This window comes from Carcharhinus amblyrhynchos, chromosome 8 (genome assembly GCF_965287045.1).
Source record: "Carcharhinus amblyrhynchos chromosome 8, sCarAmb.v2.hapA, whole genome shotgun sequence".
Classification (NCBI taxonomy): domain Eukaryota; kingdom Metazoa; phylum Chordata; class Chondrichthyes; order Carcharhiniformes; family Carcharhinidae; genus Carcharhinus; species Carcharhinus amblyrhynchos.
In genome coordinates, this window is record NC_137331.1 from 14539443 (window position 1) to 14561279 (window position 21837).

A 21837-nucleotide genomic window follows, 5' to 3' on the forward strand; every position below is an offset into this window, starting at 1 on the left:
CAGGATGTTTGAATCAAACCGCACACACATTTCTTTTTGGACAAAATGGATTTTGAATTCATAAGAAGTCATATGATGAAAGAGTCATGTTGTTGTCTACTTCTAAAACCAGCTAGAAACTTTTCGCAAGCAAATTATCCAAGTCAATTTATTAACATTAACAATAATACCTTGAAAGAAGCACATTCTCACCAGGAGAATGGGCGCCAGGCGCACACACACATACACACGCACGTGTATGCACATGCACACACACCTAGTTGCAGTTGAAGTTCACTTGGGACCACTGCCTGGAAATTGAACTACAGCAAACCTCTCAACCTACTGAGACTCCTTTGGATTACAAGAGCCACACTTCAGTTCTAAAGCATCAATTTCATCAATGAAACCAGACCTGGCACATGGAAGACAAAATTCATTAACCAAAGAATGAATTAACCACAACTTATAACACCCTACAGCTACACATACCTGTAACCAATCTTTGTATATGGGAATGCGTGTGAATGGTTAGGTTTTAAATTTGTGGTGAGTTGTGTGCAAATAATATATAAAAAGGAAGAGGCTGGCTAGGGTGAACATTGGTCCTTTAGAGGATGAGAAAGGGGAGCTAGTGGTAGGGGATGGGGATATGGCTAAGGTCTTGAATAACTTTTTTGTTTCTGTCTTCACGGAGGAGGACGTGAATAATTTGCCAGGTGTTAGCGATGGAAAGGTGGTAGGACTGGAGGGTCTTAATGACATTACTGTTACTAGAGAGGTGGTGCTCGACAGACTGGAGGGGCTGATTGTGGACAAGTCCCCAGGACCGGATGGAATGCATCCGAGGGTTCTGAAAGAAATGGCGGAGGTTATAGTGGATGCCTTGGTGGTTATTTTCCAGACGTCGCTGGATTCCGGGGAAGTGCCGGAAGATTGGAAAACGGCTAATGTTACACCGTTGTTTAAGAAGGGTGCCAGGCAAAAGGCGGGGAATTATAGGCCGGTTAGTTTAACGTCTGTGGTAGGTAAAATGTTAGAATCCGTCATTAAGGAGGAAATTGCGAGGCATCTTGAAGGGAATTGCTTGATAGAGCAGACGCAACACGGTTTCATTAAAGGGAAGTCGTGTCTGACAAATTTACTGGAGTTCTATGAGGATGTGTCTAGGGCAGTGGATAGAGGAGAGCCGGTGGATGTGGTCTTTCTGGATTTTCAGAAGGCGTTTGACAAGGTACCTCACAAGAGGTTATTGCAGAAGGTCAGGGGACATGGAGTTGGGGGTAGGGTGTTAGCGTGGATAGAGGATTGGTTGTCAAATAGGAGGCAGAGAGTGGGGGTCAATGGGTGCTATTCGGATTGGCGGTTGGTGACTAGCGGGGTGCCCCAGGGGTCGGTGCTGGGGCCTCAGCTATTTACCATTTATATAGATGATCTGGAGGAGGGAACCGAGTGCAGGGTGTCGAAATTTGCTGATGACACCAAGATTGGGGGAAAGGCAAATTGTGCGGAGGGTGTGGAGAGTCTGCAGAAGGATCTAGATAGGCTGGGCGAATGGGCCAGGAAATGGCAAATGGAATTTAATGTTGGCAAGTGTGAGGTGGTCCACTTTGGTAGGAAGAATGGTAGGAAGGACTATTACTTACGTGGCGAAAAACTGCAGCAGGTGACAGTGCAGAGGGACCTCGGGGTCCTTGTGCATGAGTTGCAAAAACCCAGCTTGCAGGTGCAGCAGGTGGTCAGGAAGGCGAATGGGATGCTGGCCTTCATAGCGAGGGGGATTGAATATAAAAGTAGGGAGGTCTTGCTGCGGCTGTATAGGGCATTGGTGAGGCCGCAGCTGGAGTACTGTGTGCAGTTTTGGGCGCCGCACCTGCGCAAGGATATTTTGGCCCTGGAGGGAGTGCAGAGGAGGTTTACTAGGCTGATACCGGAGTTGAGGGGATTGAGCTATGAGGAGAGGCTGAATAAACTAGGCTTGTACTCGTTAGAGTTTAGAAGAATGAGGGGAGATCTCATTGAGACGTATAAGATGATGAATGGGATGGACAGGATAGAGGTGGAGAGACTCTTCCCGCTCAAAAAAGACAGTAGGACTAGGGGGCACAGCCTCAAGATAAAGGGGAGGCGGTTTAGAACGGAGTTGAGGAGGAACTTCTTCACTCAAAGGGTGGTGAATCTCTGGAATTCTCTGCCCGTTGAAGTGGTGGAGGCTGCCTCGCTAAATATATTTAAGAAGCGGGTTGATGGGTTTTTGATAAGAGAGGGGATTAAGGGTTATGGGGAGAGGGCGGGAAAGTGGAACTGAGCAGCGACAGATCAGCCATGATCTTATTGAATGGCGGGGCAGGCTCGAGGGGCTAGATGGCCTACTCCTGCTCCTATTTCTTATGTTCTTATGTTCTTATGTAAATAATCTTGTTTCAAATGCACAAAAGCTCGCTCCAACAACAAACCCAGGTCCTTGAGCCCATGTATTTACCCTGCTAATTCCTCTGACACTAAAGGGGGGGTTTCCCGTTCCACCCACCACCGGAATCTTAGCAGACGAGGGTCGGGATTTTCCAGTTTTGGGGCAAGCACAGGTGGAAAGGGTTAATTTAGCATGGCCAATCAACCTAACCTGAATATCTTTGGAGTGTGGGAGGAAACTTGTGCAGACACGGGGAGAATATCTGTGTGGAGTCGCCCAAGGCTAGAATTGAACCCGGGTCCCTGGCACTGTGAGCCAGCAGTGCTAACCACTGTGTCACCACGTTTATGCATAAATCAAACTGCTTACGTATAGTACAAGGAATAGATCAATTTTATCCATGACAAAATTGGGGTCTGCAATCCAGAATAAAAATCCAAACAATTGCAAACAAGCCAAATCTGGCTTTAAAGAAAAATTGGAAGAAGTGAAAAGAAACATGGTGAAAATTATGAAACAAAACAAAAGGGATCATAGCAGGAAGAGTTATGAATACTAGCAATAAAAGTAAATGGCCAACTTTAGAGTAGAAGCGTTTATGAAATAGGGAAGACTTAACTTGGCCAAAATTAGCATCCTGAAATATAGAACAATGAAAAGCCATTGCTAAGCAGGTAAAACTGAGCATATACAATAAAGCACAGAAGGCAGAAGTACTAAAAGTGCTTGCTGAGGGTCTTGGCCTCACCTGGTATCGGAACAGGTAATGGAAACAGACCAAGTTACCTTCACCAAAATTCGCCAAGAAAAGCAGAGGCTAGAGTTAGAGTTTCAGGCAGGAAGGAAAGGGAGGAGAAAATGCCAGGAGAGAAAATGAAAAGAGGAGCATGCTTTCCAGTTAGAAAATCTTGAGAAATAATTACCAGCTGAAGAAGCTAGGGAATCATTACAGATTGCAACAGCAAGGGAGAGCTTGACTTTACCTAGGCGTAATTTAAATACCCTTAACCCGGAGACAAGTTTCAATTTCCTTCAGATTTGTCTCATCTCTAAGTTTGAAGAGAATGTGGAAACTTTCTTCAGACTTTGAGAAGCTAGCTGGCCAGCAAAGGCTTGGACACTCCTAATACAAGGCAGTCAGAAAGACCCACAGGGTTTACTCCAAGCTGCCTGCCAAGAGTTCACAACAGATATAGGCTGGAATTGTAAGTCTTTACGAACCCATAGTGGAGGCTTGCCCCCAACATTTCTGGAACTCTGTAAAAATTGCACATAAATTTTCCAGGAATTCACAAAGCTGAACTGCTCCCAGAAGGTGTGAACTGTATACTTGTATACTTTAAAATGTAACGCCAGTAAAGTGACAAAGTGGAATACTTTGTCACTTTGCCTAAACTGTTCCTGCCTCTGGGCATCTGACTGGTAGTCCGAGGTTTAAATATTAACCTATTAAAAGAAATCGTGCTATTAAGGAAGACGAAAAACTGCTCCATTCAGTCTTAAAACTCAGAGGATCAAAGGGTTTCAACAATCAGAGATGCAGTGATAAGGACTGATGACTATGAATTGACCCATAAACTGCTAAATCAAAAACAAAAATCTGCATTTAGTAACTCTGGCCAGCAAAGGAGAGATTAAAAGAAGGAGATAGAACAGGGCTAGATTTCCCAGAAATGGAGAGTCGAGAAGACTGTTCAGATCAATCGCCAACTTTAAAAAGGAAAAAGACGAGGAGGTTAGTAGCTGGGACCTGCCCTGCGTGCTTCCAGTCCAAAAATCCCGGACACAAAGGAAACTGTTCGTTCACCAGAAGACCAACAGAGGGTGCTGTGGTCATAATGCAAATAGAGTTGGGGGGTAGGGCAGAACAGCTGCAAGGATTCTTAGACAAAAGGACAATTAATCCTTTTGGATTGCAAGTTCCAGACAAAGAAATAACATTTTAAAGAGAAACAGGATGTTTTCATAGAATCATAGAAATCTTACAGTACAGAAGGAGGTCATTCAACACATCGAGCCTGTGCCACCAACTATCTCACCCAGGTCCTATCTCCATAACCCCACATATGCTAGTCCCCCTGACACTAAGGGGCAATTTAGCATCGCTAAACAACCTAACCTATACATCTTTGGACTGTTGGAGGAAACCACTGCACCTGGAGGAAACCCACTCAGACACAGGGAGAATGTGCAAACTCTACACAGTGACCCGAGACCAGAACTGAACCTGGGTTCCTGGCATTGAGAGGCCATCCTCAAACACTTCTTGTAGCAAAGGTTGTTAAGTTGCTGCTCAAAAGCAGAACACGTACCACAATGCTGGTAAAAGAGCTAGCTGGTCCATGTTTCAAAGTTCCATTAGTAAACATTTGTTTCCAAAGTAGTGACAGCTAGGATTGTGCCATGCTAGGCCATGTTTAGGTAATAAACAGGAAGTGGACCTACTATTGGGAAATGCGTTCTCAGAGTACCAAGTACTGTGTGGGGAGGGTCTAAAGCAGTCTACAGTGATATAATTACAGCTGACCAGGTGATATAATTACTCTGGCCAGACGCCAGAGTGAAGCCTGTCTCACTGCTCATAAACCTTTTTATTGTAAAAATGAGGAGGAAGAGCTACTGACCACAAAAGCACAGAACTCCAGTAACATCTTCAGAATGCAAAAAAAGTTAAAAAACTTAAGCGCACAGAATAGAAGTTATACAATTAAAACAGTGGTACAGAACAATCCCCTTGGCCAGAAGTATGCAATCAAACTGCCTCACTGGCAATAATCTCATGTGATTTTAACCATAAAAATCCAGTAGGTATTACCCAAGTCAAGGAATTTGTTGTCACGGCACAGCCGCACGGTGGTTAGCACTGCTGTTTCACAGCTCCAGGGGCCTGGGTTCAATTCCCAACTTGGGTCACTGTCTGTGTGGAGTTTGCACATTCTCCTCGAGTCTGCGTGGGTTTCCTCCGGGTGCTCCGGTTTCCTCCACAGTCCAAAGATGTGCAGGTTTGGTGATTGGCCATGCTAAAATTGCCCCTGAGATGTGTAGGTCGGAGGAATTAGCGAGTAAAATATGTAGGGATGTGGGGGCAGGGCCTGGGTGGGATTGTGGTCAGTGCAGACTTGATGGGCCAAACAGCCTCTTTCCACACTGTAGAGTTTCATGATTTCCTTCTATGAGGTATACAGCACACAAAAAGGCCCTTCAGCCCATCACATTTGCCCCAGTCAAACACACATCACCCAACTATTCTAATCCCATTTTCCAGCACTTGTCCCATAGCCTTGTATCACATGGCATCATGAGTGCATATCTAAACACTTCATAATATTGTAAGGGTCGCTAAGTCCACCAACCTTTCAGACAGTGGGTTCCAGACTCTCACCACCCTTTGGGAGATCCTCATCCACTCTAAATTGCTTGCCCCTTATCTTAAATCTATGCCCCCGTGGTCCTTGATTCCTCCACCAAGAGGAAAAGTTTCTTTTTGTCTACTCTATCTATGCCCTACATAATTTTATACATCATGTCCCTCTCAGGGTCCTCTATTCCAAGGAAAACAACCCCAGTCTATCCAATCTCTCTTCATAATTAAAACTCTCCAGTCCAGCCCAAGCAACATCCAGGTAAGTCTCCTTTGCACTCATTCCAGTGCTATCACATGCCTCCTGTAATGTAGACACCAGAACTGCATATAATGCTCTAGCTGTGGCCTAACCAACAGTTACAGAGTTCTAGCTTTACCTCTCTGTTCTTAAACTCTATGCCCAAGCTAATAAGGTCAAGTTTTCCATTTGCCTTCTTAACCACTTTATTCACCTGTCCTGCTACTTTAAGGGACTGGTGTACCTCGGTGCTTTCTTGTTTGTGCTGCCTAACTAGATTAACTTAACTAGATTGAATTCCAATTGCCACTGGTCATCCCCTCTGACGAGACAGACTATAATCTCCTTTAATCTAAGGCTATCCTTTCCCACCCCAGCAATTTTCATATCATCTGCAAACTTACTGATCAACCCCCCTTCATTCAAGTCTATTTATCACAAAAAACAAGGTCAGCACCCCTGATCCCTGTGAGACTCCACTGAATACAGTCTTCCAGTACAAAAAACACTTTTGACCATCACCCTCTGCTTCCTGCCACTTAGCCAATTTTGAATCCAATTTACCAAATTTCCCTAGAATAGAACAGAGTTATAGAATGGAATATAGAATAGAATCCCTACAGTGCAGAAGGAAGCCTTTTGGCTAATCAGATCTGCACTGACTCTTTGAGAGAGTATCTTTCCCAATCCCTCTCCCCCATCCTATCCCCATAATCCCACACATTTACTGTGGTTAATCCATTTAACCTACACATTTTTGGATACTTATGGGCAATTTAGCTTGGCCAATCCACCTAATCTGCACATTTTTGGTCTGTGGGAGGAAACCGGAGGATCCAGAGGAAGTCTGTGCATTCAGGGTGAGAAAATGCAAACTCCACACAGTCACCAGAGGCCAATATTGAACCCTGGTCCCTGGCACTGTGAAGTAGTAGCGCTAACCACTGTGCCTCATCTATTTGTAACAACATGCAAACTGGGATTTTACTTTTATAGGTGATACAGCAGACACAAGGTGGCACAGTGGTTAGCACTGCTACTTCACAGCACCAGGGACCTGGTTCAATTCTGGCCTCAGGTGACTGTCTGGGTGGAGTTTGCATATTTTCCTTGTGTCTGCTTGGTTTCCTCCCATGTTCCAGAGATGTGCAGGTTAGGTGCATTGGCCATGCTAAATTGCACCTTAGTGACAGGAGGAATACTGGGGTAAATACTTCGGGTGATGGGGATAGGGCTTGGGTGGGATTGTTGTCCATGCAGCCTCGATGGGCCAAATGGCCTCCTTCTGCACTGTAGGGATTCTATGATTTAGCAGTACTGGATTACTGTGTGATCGACAGAATATGTGTACAATGGATAGGTATATATTCTTTTGCTTCACAGGGAAGCCATGTTTAAAACAAAGGTCATCAACATTCAATTTTTTCCCAGGCAGTGGAGGAGTGTCATGTCCAGTATATTGTAAAGTTTGTCAATACAATTTAAACTGGTTAAAATGGATGTTGCAAATCATGTGACTGTGGCATTTGAAATGCAGACAGTCCTAAGTCTCAAGCGAATGCTTTATTAAATATGGACATTCACAGCCATCCATGGAATTGACACAATGCTATATTTAAGGATGGAAAAGACTATTGAATTTCCAACTGGTCTGTCTCATGTTTTTCATAGAATGTGGGGCTCACTGGATAGACTAGCATTTATTGACCATTTCAAATTACTCTTGAGAAGATGGTTCAGCCTTTTTGAACTGCTGTAGTCCAGTTTTCAGAAGGGAACATCCAAACTCTGTCTGCAAGACAGATGTGCATGAACTCTTTCAACCTTACATTGGATTATGATGATTTTCCCATTCAAACCAGACTGGATGAACCTCTTGATGTTTAAAAAAAAACACAGGATTTTGGAATAAAAAGTAAAAACCTATGCACTGTCAATATGTTTGGAAAAGGATTTTGAACTTGTATAAAAGTCACATCATGAGGAAGCCATGTTGTTTTCTGCTTTTATATAGGATATAGATAGGCTGGTATATTGGGCAGATAAATGGCAGATGGAATTTAATCCTGATAAATGTGAGGTGATGCATTTTGGCCGAAATAATGTAGGGGGGAGTTGTATGATAAAGGGTAGACCTATTAAGAGTATAGAAATGCAGAGGGACCTGGGGGTGCAAGTGCACAAGTCTTTGAAGGTGGCAGTACAGGTGGAGAAGGTTGTGAAGAAAGCTTATGGTATGTTAGCCTTTATAGGAAGGGGTATAGAGTACAAGAGGTGGTGTCTAATGTTGCAGTTGTATAGAATGTTGATTAGACCGCATTTGGAGTACTGCGTCCAGTTCTGGTCGCCTTACTACCGGAAAGACATGGAGGCCCTGGAGAGAGTGCAGAGGAGGTTCACCAGGATGCTGCCTGGTATGGAAGGCCATTGTTTTTTTTTCTTTTTAAAAACAGCTAGAATCTGTTTGCCAACCATTCTACCAAAAGCCATCAAACTATCTGCAAATAATTCAAGCGGCCAGGGTAATTAATAGCAATACTTTGAATGTGGGAGATCACAACAAGTGGATTCTCCAATTGAAGTTTTTTTGAGAACCAGCCTATTAGAAATTTGGCTTCATAGTCTGCTGAGAATCCCTCACGTACAGTACAAGACCCTCACTTTAATTTTAAAAATATCAATGTCATATAAGAAACCAGGCCTTCCACGAACAAAATGGAGGTCGTACAACAAGTACTTAATTAATCTTAACAGGCAGGTGTACAATTGCATTTACCTGTAACCAATCAGTGTATGTTCGTGTGTGTAGCCTCTTTGGCACTGTAGGGATTCTATAATAGCATTTTAAATTCGGGGGAATGTGAGAGGATAAATAACTGTCTCATTTTAAACCCAAAAACATTTGTTGCCGAAATTATTTAATTTGGCATTCACACTTCAAAAGTAAATAAATATTAATCTCTCATGTACTTAACGTGGGCTGTATGGTGAAAACATATATTTTGGCCATGACAACATTCCCAACATCACCATAATAGATGGGACACGTTCACAGGGAACACACCAATATCTCATACTTGCACAAAGCAGCCTTTTCTTTAAGGCAGTGAATATCAGGAGTCTGATTACCCTCCCGCGCAACATGGTCATCGATTAATTTATTTTTCTTGTTGTTGTGCAGGATGTTGAACATAGGAAATAGGAACAGAAGTAGGCCATTCAATCATTCCAGCCTGCTCCACAATTATTTAAGATCACATCTGATCTGTTTGTGTTTCAAGTTCTGCATTCCCACCTGCTGATAACCAAAAATATTCAATGAATCATAGAATCTCTATGGTGCAGAAAGAGGCCATTTGGCCCATCGAGACTGCACCGACAACAATCCTACCCAGGCCCGATCCTGGTAACTCCACGTATTTATCATGCTAATGACCCTGCTTTCACTGCCTCATCAGGCAGAGTGTTCCAAAGTTGCACGACGCTCATGAAAAATATCCTCTTCATCTCTGTCATAAAAGGATAACTCCTAATTTTAAAACAGTGCCCTCTGGTTCTCTATTAACTGAATTCATGTTTGGGAATTAATAGCTTCTGTCATGCTTGTAACTGTGTCTCTCAAATACTTAATTACACCAGAATAGTAGGTTAAGAGTTTGGTTTCTTAACCTAAGGGGCAGTCTGCTGATTTATTGCAGCAATTGCAGAGAACTACATTGCTTTAAAGAGGAAATTCCACAAGGTCATGCTCCTAATAACAAAAGCAAAAGCAGTAGGGTTGCATTGCTGGTTAAAGAGGAAATTGGCATAATAGTGAGGAAGGATATTACATAAGAACATAAGAAATAGGAGCAGGAGTAGGCCATCTAGCCCTTCGAGCCTGCCCCGCCATTCAATAAGATCATGGCTGATCTGAAGTGGATCAGTTCCACTTTCCCATTTTCTCGCCATAACCCTTAATTCCCCTGCCTACCAAAAACCTATCTACCCGTGACTTAAATATATTTAGCGAGGTAGCCTCCACCACTTCAACGGGCAGAGAATTCCAGAGATTCACCACCCTTTGAGTGAAGAAGTTCCTCCTCAACTCCAATCTAAACTGCGCTCCCCCCCACCGCCTTATCTTGAGGCTGTGTCCTCTAGTCCTGCGATCCTTTCTAAGCATATTAGCTCTGATGATGTGGAATTTGTATGGATACAGCTGAGAAACACCAAGGGGCACAAACGTTTGTAAGGGTTGTATAGAGACCCCCCAAACTGTAGTGATTTGATTTATTATTTATTTCACTGTTAGTGTACAGTGAAGAGAATTCTTTTTGCATGTTACACAGACAAATTCATTCATTCATAGGGAAGGAAAGGAGAGGGTACAGAATGTAGCTAGGACGCAGAGAAAAATCAGCTTAATATGAGGTGGGTCCATTCAAAAGTCTGATGGCAGCAGAGAAGAAGCTGTTCTTCAGTCGGTTGGCATGTGATCTCAGACTTTTTTATCTTCTTCCAGCCAGGACAGGGTGAAAGAGAGAATGTCCAGGGTGCTATGCTGGGTGCTTTTCCAAGGCAGCAGGAAGTGTAGACAGAGTCAGTGGATGGGAGGCTGGTTTGTGTGATGGACTAGGCTATGTTCACAATTCTTTGTAGTTTCTTGTGGTCTTGGACAGAGCAGGGGCCATACCAAGCTGTGACACATCCGGATGGGATGCTTTCTATGGTGCATCTGTAAAAGTTGGTGCGAGTCATAGTGGACATGCTGAATTTCCTTAGCCTCCTGAGAAAGTAGCTGGTGGACTTTCTTAACTATGGCGTCGGCATGGAGGGTCCAGGACAAATGGTTGGTGATCTGAACTCCCAACCATCTCCACTTCATCCTCATTGATGTAGACAGGGGCATGTCCTCCACTGCACTTTCTGTAGTTGATGACTATCTCCTTCGTTTTACTGACATTGAGGAAGGGATTACTGTCATCACACCATTTTGTCAGATTCTCCATCTCTTTTCATTAAAGGGAGATAGAGAGAAAACAGGGAATTGTAGACCAGTCGGCCTGATGTCAGTAATGAGCAAAATGCTGGAGTCCATTACTTCATAGCAGAGCACTTGGAAAACAGTGACAGGAACAAACAGAGTCAGCATAGATTTACACAAGGAAAATCATGCTCGACAAATCTACTGAAATTCTTTGAGGATACAATGAGTAGAATTGATGAGGGGAAGCCAGTGGGTGTGGTTTATTTGGACTTTAGATGGCTTTCAATAAGGTCCCATATGAGAAGTCTGAGTAGTGTTGAGGAGCAGAAGGATCTTGGGGTCCGGGTCCACAGGACTCTTAAATCGGCCTCGCAGGTGGAGGAGGTGGTCAAGAAGGCGTATGGTGTACTGGCCTTCATTAATCGAGGGATTGAGTTTAGGAGTCGGGAGGTAATGCTGGAACTTTATAAGACCCTTGTCAGGCCTCATTTGGAGTATTGTGCGCAGTTCTGGTCACCTCACTATAGGAAAGATGTAGAAGCTATTGAAAGGGTGCAGAGGAGATTTACAAGGATGTTGCCTGGACTGGGAGGCATGCCTTATGAAGTTAGGTTGAGGGAGCTGGGACTCTTTTCCCTGGAGAGACGAAGGTTGAGAGGCGACCTGATAGAAGTTTACAAAATGTTGAGAGGAATAGATAGGGTGGACTCTCAGAGGCTATTTCCCCGGTTTGAAATGGTCGCTACGAGAGGACACAGATTTAAGGTGCGGGGAGGGAGGTTCAGAAGTGATGTTAGGGGGAAGTTTTTCACTCAGAGGGTGGTGAGTGAATGGAATCGGCTGCCGTCAGTGGTGGTGGAGGCGAACTCGCTGGGGTCTTTTAAAAGACTTCTGGATGAGTATATGGGGTTTAATGAGATTGAGGGTTATAGATAGGTCTGTAGGTTGGTAGGTGATGATGTGATCGGTGCAACTTGTGGGCCGAAGGGCCTGTTTGTGCTGTAGTGTTCTATGTTCTATGTTCTATGTTCTATTAGCATGTTAAATTAAAGCACATGAGACTGGGTGTAGTGCACTGAGATGGATACAGTACTGGTTGAGGGAGAGGAAACAGAAGAGACGTAATAAACGGGTCTTTTTCCAAGTAGCAGGCAATGAGTTATGGGCTACTGCAGGGATCAGTGCTAGGCCCTCACCTATTTACCGTGAATGTTAATGATTTAGATGAGGGAATGAAATGTAATATCTCCAAATTTGCAGATGACGCAAAGCTGGTTGGGAGGGTGAGCTGTGAGGAGAATGCAGAGATGCTTCAGTGTGAGTCGGACAAGTTGAGTGAGTGGATAAATGCATGCTAAATGCAGTACAATGTGGATACATGTGAGGTTATCTGATTTGGCAGCAAAAATAAGAAGGCAGATTATTATCTGAACGAATAGAGATTGCGAGAGAGGAATGCAAAAAGACCTGGGTGTCAAGAACAGAGAACAGTATAGCACAGGAACAGGCTCTTCATCCCCTCAAGTCTGTGCTGTCACAGTTGCCTCTCTAATCTAATATTTTCTTGCCTCTACATGGTCCATATCCCTCTATTCCCTGCCAACTCATGTATCCACCCAGATGCCTCTTGGACGCTTTTATAGAACGTGCTTCCACCACCTCCTCCAGCTGCGTGTTCCAGGCATCCGTCACCCTCTGTGTGAAAAACTTGCCCCTTACACCGCTTTTAAACTTTCCCCCTCTCACTTTCAACCTATGCCCCTGAGTATTTAACTCTTTGATCCTGGGGAAAAGACTCTGACTATCCACTCTATCCAAGCCTGTCATAATCTTGTAAACCTCTATCAAGTCCCCCCTCACCCTCTAATCCGAGTTTGTTCAACCTTTCTTCATAGTCCATATCTTCCAAAGCAGGCAACATCCTGGTAAATCCCTTCTGCACCTTTTCCAATGCATCAACATCCTTCCGGTAGTGTGGCAATCAGAATTGTATACAATCATTCACCATGCTTGGTTTCATTTGTCAGAACATTGAGTACATGTGTTGGGAAGCCTTGTTGAAGTAGTACAACACATTAGTAAGGCCACACTTGGAATACTATATACAGTTCTGGTCACCCTATTATAGAAAGGATATTATTAAACTAGAAAGAGTGCAGAAAATATTTACTATGATGCTACCAGGACTTGATGGTTTGCATCACAAGGAGAGGCTGGATAGACTGAGACTTCTTTCTCTGGAGCGTAGGAGGCTCAGGGGCGATCTTATAGAGGCCTATAAAATAATCAGGGGCATAGATCAGCTAGATAGTCACTATCTTTTCACAAAGGTAGGGGAGTTTAAAACTAAAGGGTAAACGTTGAAGGTGAGAGGGGAGAGATACAAAAGGATCCAGAGGGGCAATTTTTTTCACAGAGGGTGGTGAGTGTCTGGAACAAGCTGCCAGAGGTAATAGTAGAGGTGGGTATAATTTTGTCTTTAAAAAGAACTTAGACAATTACATGGGTAAGATGGCTATAGAGGGATATGGGCCAAATGCAGGCAATTGGGACTAGCTTGGTCGTTTAAAAAAAAATGGGTGGCATGGACAAGTTGGGCCGAAGGACATGTTTCCATGCTGTAAATCTCTGAGTCTATGACTCTACTCCAAATGCGGCCTAACCAAAGTCTTGTACAGTTGCAACTTGATTTCCCAGTTCCAATACTCAAATCCCCACCAATGAAGTCCAGCATGCCATATGCTTTCTTGACCACCTTGTCCACTAGGATCTGCGTCCCTCTGCATGCTAATATTTTGAAGGGCTCTACCCTTTACTATATACTTTCCTTCTGTAGAAGACCTTCCAAGACGCATCAGCCCACATTTGCCCGGGTTAAATTTCACCTGCCATCTTTCGGCTCAGGTCTCCAGCCAATTTATATCCTGCTGTATCTTCTGACAATCCTCCTCACGATCCACTCCTTCCCCCAATGTTTGTATCATCAGCAAATTTACTACTCAGACCACCTACATTTTCCTCCAAATCATTAATATATATTACAAACAAGAGTCCTTGTGTATTAGTCACTGGAAGTAAGCATGTAGGTGCAGCAGCAGTCAAGAAGGCAGATAGTATATTGGCCTTCATAGCAAGAGCACTCGAGTACAGAAGCAGGGATATCTTGCTGCAGTTTCTAGTGCCTTGACATCTGAGTGAGATGACATCTGGAACATTGTGTGCAGTTTTGGGGGTCTTATATGAGGAAATCCAAAACTATGCTTCTTGTAGTCAATGACTATCTCCTTCTGTTTTACTGACATTGAGAGGGACATTTTTGTCATTGCACCACTTCACCAAATTCTCCATCCCATTCCATTAAAGGGAGGGAGAGAGAAAACACGGAATTATAGATCAGTTAGCCTGACATCAGGAGAGCGAGTGCTGAGAAGATTTACGGGGGTGATTCCTGGGATGGTGGGACTGACGTATGAGGAGATTGAATCTGTTAGGATCATACTTGCTGGAGTTTTGAAGAATGAGGGGGATCGCACGCAAAACTGTAAAATTCTAATAGGTTTAGACAGCGTATATGCATGAAGGATGTTCCTGATGGTGGGGGTGTCTTGAACCAGGGATCACTGTCTCAGGATATGGGGTAAACCATTGAGGACTGAGATGAGAAATTTCTTCACCCAGCGAATGGTGAGCCTGTGGAATTCCCTATCACAGAAAGTGAAAAAGTAATTGTGGGCAAAACATTGTATGTCTTCAAGAAGGAGATAGATATAGCACTTGGGGCTAAAGTGATCAAATCTTGTGGGGAGGAAGTGGGAACAGGTTACTGAGTTGGATGATTATCCATGATCATAATGAATGGCAGAGCAGACTCGAAGGTCCAAATTGCTCTAATAATGTTCCTAATATATTAAGCCAGAGCATGAATCAGATATTTCGGTGTCAGTTTTCAAATCACTTAATTGTCTGGGGCACTTTTTGAGAATTGTTTAATCACAGGGGAGGTGCAAATGTTTAACTTAAAAAAGTGCAAATTGGTGGTGGTCACATTATCTCGTGTCAACATTGGATCAATGGCAACACAGTTGCCCCTAAATCACAATGTCAACAGTTTATTCCAGGACTGGAGTACATAATCTGTAAATGTCGGGTAACACTGAGGGAGTACTGCTTTGTATTGTCAGAGATGCCAACTTGAAGACAAAATGCTTAATTGAATTTATGTCTGTCTTATCAAATGAACACAAAAGGTCTTAAGGCATTATTGAAAAGTAGCAAAAGTCTCATGCTGTGCTGGCTAACCCTCAACCAACAATAGCAAAAACAGATTAACGGGCATTTGTCCCATGACTGTAACACTTCACTATAGAAACTGACTGCCATGTTTGCCCGCGTTAAACAAATGGGTACAATTCTTGGGACATCCAAGAAGATTGAAAGATGATGTACGATGCAAGTTCTTTCTCACTGGGAAAGTCATGCCATGCTAAATATCTGTCTTTCTCTCACAGATATGAAAAGACAAAATAGTTGTCAATCAGACAGTAGTGGATTTCTGGAGGAGCCATACATTCCACCACAGGTAGAAAACTATTTGATGCAAGGTTTTGATGTACTGCAACAACAAATTACCTCTAGGTGGCTTACAGGGTTAGGATTTATTCTCAACCTTAGTTTTGTCCTTTGGTCTTAATTACTTCACATAATACCACAAAGAAGTAAGTAAACATTCTTGGTTCAAGTATGCCCACTCTAATAAACCACTGAACTGTTATTTAAGTGTTGACACCTATGTTTCAATAACTAATGATGTACCACATGAAAAACACACCTGGGAACCGGTTTTACCAATCGGAGGTTAAGGGCCGGATCCGGACGTAAAAACGGATCCGAGCCCAGAATCCCTGTTCCAGTGTGCCCATACACTTTCTGTCAGCTCCGATCCGGTCCGCGCAGTTCAAAAAAGATCTGAAACAGCGCGCCCGGACGCGAGAAACAAAACCAGCAGAGAGAGCGGGGGAGGGGGAGGGATTGAGTCACGATCGGACCTCCCTGGGAGGCAGGCCCCCCCCCACCACCGGATCGGACCCCCATGGGAGGCAGGCCCCCCCCGATCAGAACCCTCTCCCCAACCCGGGAGGCAGCCCCCCTCCCCCCCCCCCCAAGTCAGACCTCCCATGGGAAGCAGGCCCCCCCACCCCCAGTGATCGGACCCCCCCCCCAGAAGGCAGCCCACCCCCCCACCCCGGCAGATCACACCCCCAACCTACCTCGATTACTGCTCTCCTTCCACCGTCCTTCTGACCTGCACTCGTTGATGTGGAGTCGCTGGCGTTGGACTGGGGTAAACAACAGTAAGAAGTCTCACAATACCAGGTTAAATTCCTGTTGGACTTTAACCTGGTGTTGTGAGACTTCTTACTGTGTTTACCCCAGTCCAACGCCGACATCCCCACATCAACGAGTGCAGGTCAGAAAGATGGTGGAAGGAGAGCAGCAATCGAGGTAGGTTGAGGGTGTGCTCTGCCGAGGAGGGGGGCCTGCTTCCCGGTGGGGGTCTGATCGCAGAGAGAGGGGGCTTCCTCCTGTGGGTGGGTGGTCTGACCATGAGGGGGTGGGGGGGTCTGCTGGGGGTTGGGGGTGGGGGGTGCTGTCTCCCAGGGGGCTTTGATCGTGGGGGGAGTGAGGGGCTGCTTCCCGGGGGGGGGGTGGATCGTGGGGGGTTGTGCTCTGCCAAGAGGGGCCTGCCTCCCGGTGGGGGAGGGGGTGCGCGGCGGGGTCTGCCTCCCGGGGGGGGTGTCTGCTAGGGTAGTTAGCGGGGGGTCTGCGAAGGGTGTTCGAGGAGGATGGGCTTCGGATTTTTATTCTGCAGGTTGATAACAGTGCAGATCCAGAACAGACCCGAAGACAGTAAAGTGGGATTTGATGATAGAGTTGGGTGCCCGGTTCATTAAATCGATTTAAATGCATGCTAATATATTTAAATCATCGGGCCGCCTGATTGGGGCGTGGACCAGATCTGTGCCCAAATCGAGTGTTGGTAAAGGCGCGATCTGCCCAGTTTCGGGTGCAGATCGCGTTACAGACCCAATGCCCGAATTTACCGTGATTTTGATTTGGTAAAATCGGGCCCCTAGAGTCCCAGAGAAGTGTTCAAAGTAATACACTCAGCCTCAAAGTTATTAATAGAGACTGTAAATAGTTCAGCACACACCCATGTGACACTCCTTTGGTAACACAGAAACTAGGAGTAGGAGTAGATCATTTGGCCCTTTGTGCCTGCTCCACCATTCAGTATGACCATCGATGATCCTCTATCTCAGTGCCATGTTCCTTACTTTTGAACCATACTCCTTGCTGCCATTAAAATGTAAATAATTATCTATTTCTCGAATACATTGTGATTTGCCCCCCACGGCCTTCTGTGATAGGGACTTCCACAGGTTCACCACCTTTTGAGTGAAAATGTTTTCCTGATCTTAGTCCTAAATGGTTTATCCCGTCCCCTGAGACTTTGTCCTCGGTTCTAGATTCCCCGGCTAGGGAAAACATTCTCCCTGCATCTAGTCTGTCCAGCTCTGTTCAAGTTTTGTATGTTGCAATCAGATCTCCTCTCATTACAATAAACTCTACTGAATAAGGATCCAGTCGCACCAAAATATCCTCATAGGACAGTCCTGCCAACCTAGTGAACCTCTGCTTCATTCCTTCTATGGCAAGTATATCCTTTCTTAGGTAAGGAGAACAAAACTACATGCAATACTTCAGGTGTAGTCTCATCAAGATAGTAACCGCACTGACAGTAAGACATTCCTGCATCTGCACTCAAATCATCTTGTAATGAAGACCAACATGCCATTTGCCTTCCTAATTGCACCTGCCTATCCACTCTTAATGAATTGTGTACAAATACACCCAAATCCCTTTGTACATCCACACTTCCTAATTTAGTACCATTAAAATAATACTCTTCCTTTCTGTTTTGCATGTTCAAGTTCATAACTTCACATTTAGCCATGTTGTACTGCATCTGCCTTGTGTTTGCCTACTCACTCAAATTGTCAAAATCGCCTTGAAGCCTCCTTTCATCCTCCTCACAACTCAATTCCGCTCAATTTTGTGTTGTCAACAAACTTGGACATGTTGCAATGTAATTAAGATTTGCCAACCTAATTATGACCCATTTATTTCTATTCTGTGTTTTGAGGTTATTATGACCAAGAAATTGTTGCCCAAGTTGCTATACGTTCATATTGAGCTTCCCTGTCTGCTATTTTATGTTGTATCAACTGGTCTCACTAATACTCTCTTTTGCCAATTTAAAAGGTTTAAGCTCAACTCCAGTACCTAATGCGGTGTTTGGCCCTTTTTTTTGGCAGTTTATTGCTGCATTGTTGGAGCTCTAGTCTTTCAAATCAGCTCTGTCTACCTGTTGGGATAATTGCAAAATCCCATGACAGTGTCCTGGCCGATACTTTTCCCTCAACCGACATCAGAGAACTAGATTATACGAAGAACAAAGAAAATTACAGCACAGGCCTTTTGGCCCTCCAAGCCTGCACTGACCATGCTGCCCAACTGAACTAAAACACCCCCCACCCTTTCTGGGACCTTATCCCTCCATTCCCATCACATTCATGTATTTTCTTACCCTTAAAAGTCACTATCATATCTGCCTTCACTGCCTCCCCCCCCCGTAGTGAGTTTCAGGCACTCACCACCCTCTGTATATAAAAAAAACTTGCCTGATACATCTCCTTTAAACCTTGACCCTCACACTTTAAACCTATACCCCCCCTAGCAAAATAGAAAATACTGGAAGTGTTTAGCATGGCCAATGCATCGAACCAGAATGTCTTTTGGACTGTGGAAGGAAATCTGAGCATCCAGAGGAAACCCCACGCAGACACGGGAAGAAGGTGCACAGTCACCCAGGCTGGAAATTGAACCCGGACCCCCAGCTTGTGAGGCAGCAGTGCTAACCACTGTGCGCTCCCATGTTCCTACATTCATGGCTATGAAGTACCTTTGGGCAGTAAAGATGTTTCCCTTTCATGTGTTAGAGGAACAAAGAAGGCTGTGATCTGAGCTGTCAACTGATCATATACTTAGGCTTTTGTAATATTATCTTCAAATCTAGAACAAATCCTTGGGGCTGGATTTTCAATGGCTGGTGGGTGCAGGAATGGGCTCAGGCACAATTTGAAAGTGGTGTTCCCGAAGGGATGCCACTGTCCCTATTGCAATTTTCAGTTTTCAAAGGGCATGCAAGAACTCACCACCAATTAACACCCCATAAGCTGGTTAAGGAGCTGCTGAAGAGCCTGTCCAGACAGCAAGGGATTTTTAATCACCTTTTTCAGTTGAAGATGAACAGTTCGGTTCATTGTAGCGCACATCAGATTTTTTTTAATGGAATTTGTGAAGTCAGCTAGGGCCAGATGGATGCTGTCCTTCAGTGTAGCCATATGCATTTTCTGAACTCTCTGGTCTCCTTGACAAGATGTGGAGATGCCAGCATTGGATTGGAGCAAGCACAGTAAGAAGTCTCACAACACCAGGTTAAAGTCCAACAGGTTTATTTGGCAGCACAAGCTTTCAGAGTATCGCTCCTTCTTCAGGAGCGAGACTCCGAAAGCTTGTGCTGCCAAATAAACCAGTTGGACTTTAACTTGGTGTTGTGAGGCTTCTTACTCTCCTTGACAAGACATAGGAGTTTCCAACATGGCTCTGCCACCACCTGCCATTACCACTGGTGCCAGGCAGGCAGTGCCCACCTCCTGGTGGCACTCGGTGCCTCTGATTGAGTGTCAAGTTTGCCACCAGCCAAGTCAGCCCGTTTACACTTCAACATGCAAATATCGTCTTGCGAGAGCAGTTTAGTTCAGGAACAGAGAAGGAAGCCAAAATTGATGAGTGTCAGCCCCCGACCTCGCTTTGAAAATCCAGCCCTTGGGTTTCTCACCTATGCAGTTCCTAATTTTGCTGAACATTTTCAGATTCAACGTACCCTACGAAATGGTAGTGATAACAGCATTAACAGCGAATCCACGCTACAAGAAAACGAGCAGTGGCCTTTAGAGTGCTCGGCTCCTGAACAGACAACGGACAGCTTTACTGATCAGATCTGTACTGCTGGGTCTGTCGACGGTGATCAGACACAGTGCCCGGAAGCACACACAGTGTCATGTGTTTTACAAGAAGAGACAATATTTAATGTAGAAAACCTCAACAGTCTTTCTCCTGCTCTCCCGTATCGCCAGACGACTGTAGCTCCGTGCGCTGAACAAGTCACGGAGGAAATAAATGGATTAAGTGACAGTAGTCACTGTTTGCACACAACAGTTGTAGAGACTGCACAGCACATTTCAGCTCCTAAAAACAGTACCTGGCTGAGTAATGACATCCATATTCAAAACAGTGCTGTGGGCAGTCAAAATGATGATTCTCTAAGGAGTAATGCAACAACTGTGAGCCATATGAATACAAGTCAAGAGAATTTGAATTTCGTTCCACAACATTTTACAAGTACGGGCAAGTCAATAACCTTCCAAATTCCTCAAGACAAACTTCAACAAAGAAATATTGAGTTCCATTCTTCAGAACCATCACCACTCTTATTTCAGTCAAATAAAGACATTCCCAAGCATGAGAATGCATTTGGAGGAAGCAGAGTCAAATTGAGAGATGTTTTAGTGCAGACTGAAGAGAACACTGGGGAACGTGTAACTGAAAAACATGGCTGGGGAAAGAACCTCAGTTTACTTGCATTTCGATCTGGAGGACTGTTGAAAAAATCAGCATCTTTGGATTCTGGACTGCATAATGTTGAAAATGCTCAGGAGCCAACTGCAGTCCCTCCAGCCCACTGTCAGCACTGCCACCACTGTTATTGTCTCCACCATCACTGCCCATCAACACGGTTGAATGGGGAGGACACAAAGACTGCCGTATCACATTCAGAGAGACAACTGATCGTGACCTTGCAGCAATTGCAGCAAACAGCAAAGATCATCTCTCTATCCCCGGTAAGTGCAGAACGACTGAAGGAAAAGAAACCTAAGTTTTATATTGTAAAAGTAATATATTGGCTATATCTTCATTGCATCAAGGGCAAGACACAGATCTGGACTATTCCCAATTTGCACTCTCTAAGCATTCCTTATGGGAAGTAGAGCACCCACGACATACTAGACTTAGTAATATTTTTTCATCTTGTAGGGGTGCATTTGACTCGTTACTGTGTGTAATTATAGGCATTTGAATTGGTCCTACATGAGAAACCATCATTATTTTCAGCTTTTCACTCTTTCTGTGTTGCTGTTACCTTTGACTTTACCTTTCAGATTTTGGACTCTTACTTTTGAATAATTATTTACTGTTACATTATAAATACTCTTTTTTAACTGTCAATCAGTTGTTCCTGTTATGCTCTTGAAGTCATTGGATTCTAAAGCTTATAACTGCTAGACTGGGTCTGCAGCAGGTTGTGAAGGAACCAACGAGGAAATATCATATTTGACCTCATCCTTACCAACCTGCCAGCTGCAGATGCATCTGTCCATGACAGTATTGGTAAAAGTGACCACTGCACAGTCCTTGTGGAGACAAAATACTGCCTTCACATTGAGAATAACCTCCATCGTGTTGTGTGGCACTATCGCTGTGCTAAATGCGACAGACTTCGAACCGATCTAGCAATTCAAGGCTGGGCATCCATGAGGTGCTGTGGGCCATCAACTGCAACACAATGGTGCTCCAGCACTGTCTGCAAACTCATGGCTCAGCATATCCCCCACTCAACCATTACCATCAAACCAGGCGATCAACCCTGATTCAAAGGAGAGTGCAGGAGGGCATGCCAGGTGCAGCACCAG

At 44.4% G+C, this 21837-nt stretch overlaps 1 protein-coding gene across 7 annotated transcripts in view; it reads left to right on the forward strand.

Annotated features, from left to right (window-relative positions):
- The window catches only part of itprid1 (ITPR interacting domain containing 1), a 188527-nt gene that overhangs the window by 125276 nt on the left and 41414 nt on the right, over positions 1-21837 (forward strand). For 6 of the 7 annotated variants that reach the window (XM_080193714.1, XM_080193715.1, XM_080193717.1 and 3 more), the window contains 2 exons: positions 15472-15542; positions 19960-20988. In XM_080193714.1, coding sequence (XP_080049840.1) covers positions 15472-15542; positions 19960-20988 — 1100 coding nt within the window. The remainder of the gene's footprint in view (positions 1-15471; positions 15543-19959; positions 20989-21837) is intronic. The other variant, XM_080193721.1, reaches the window with a different exon arrangement.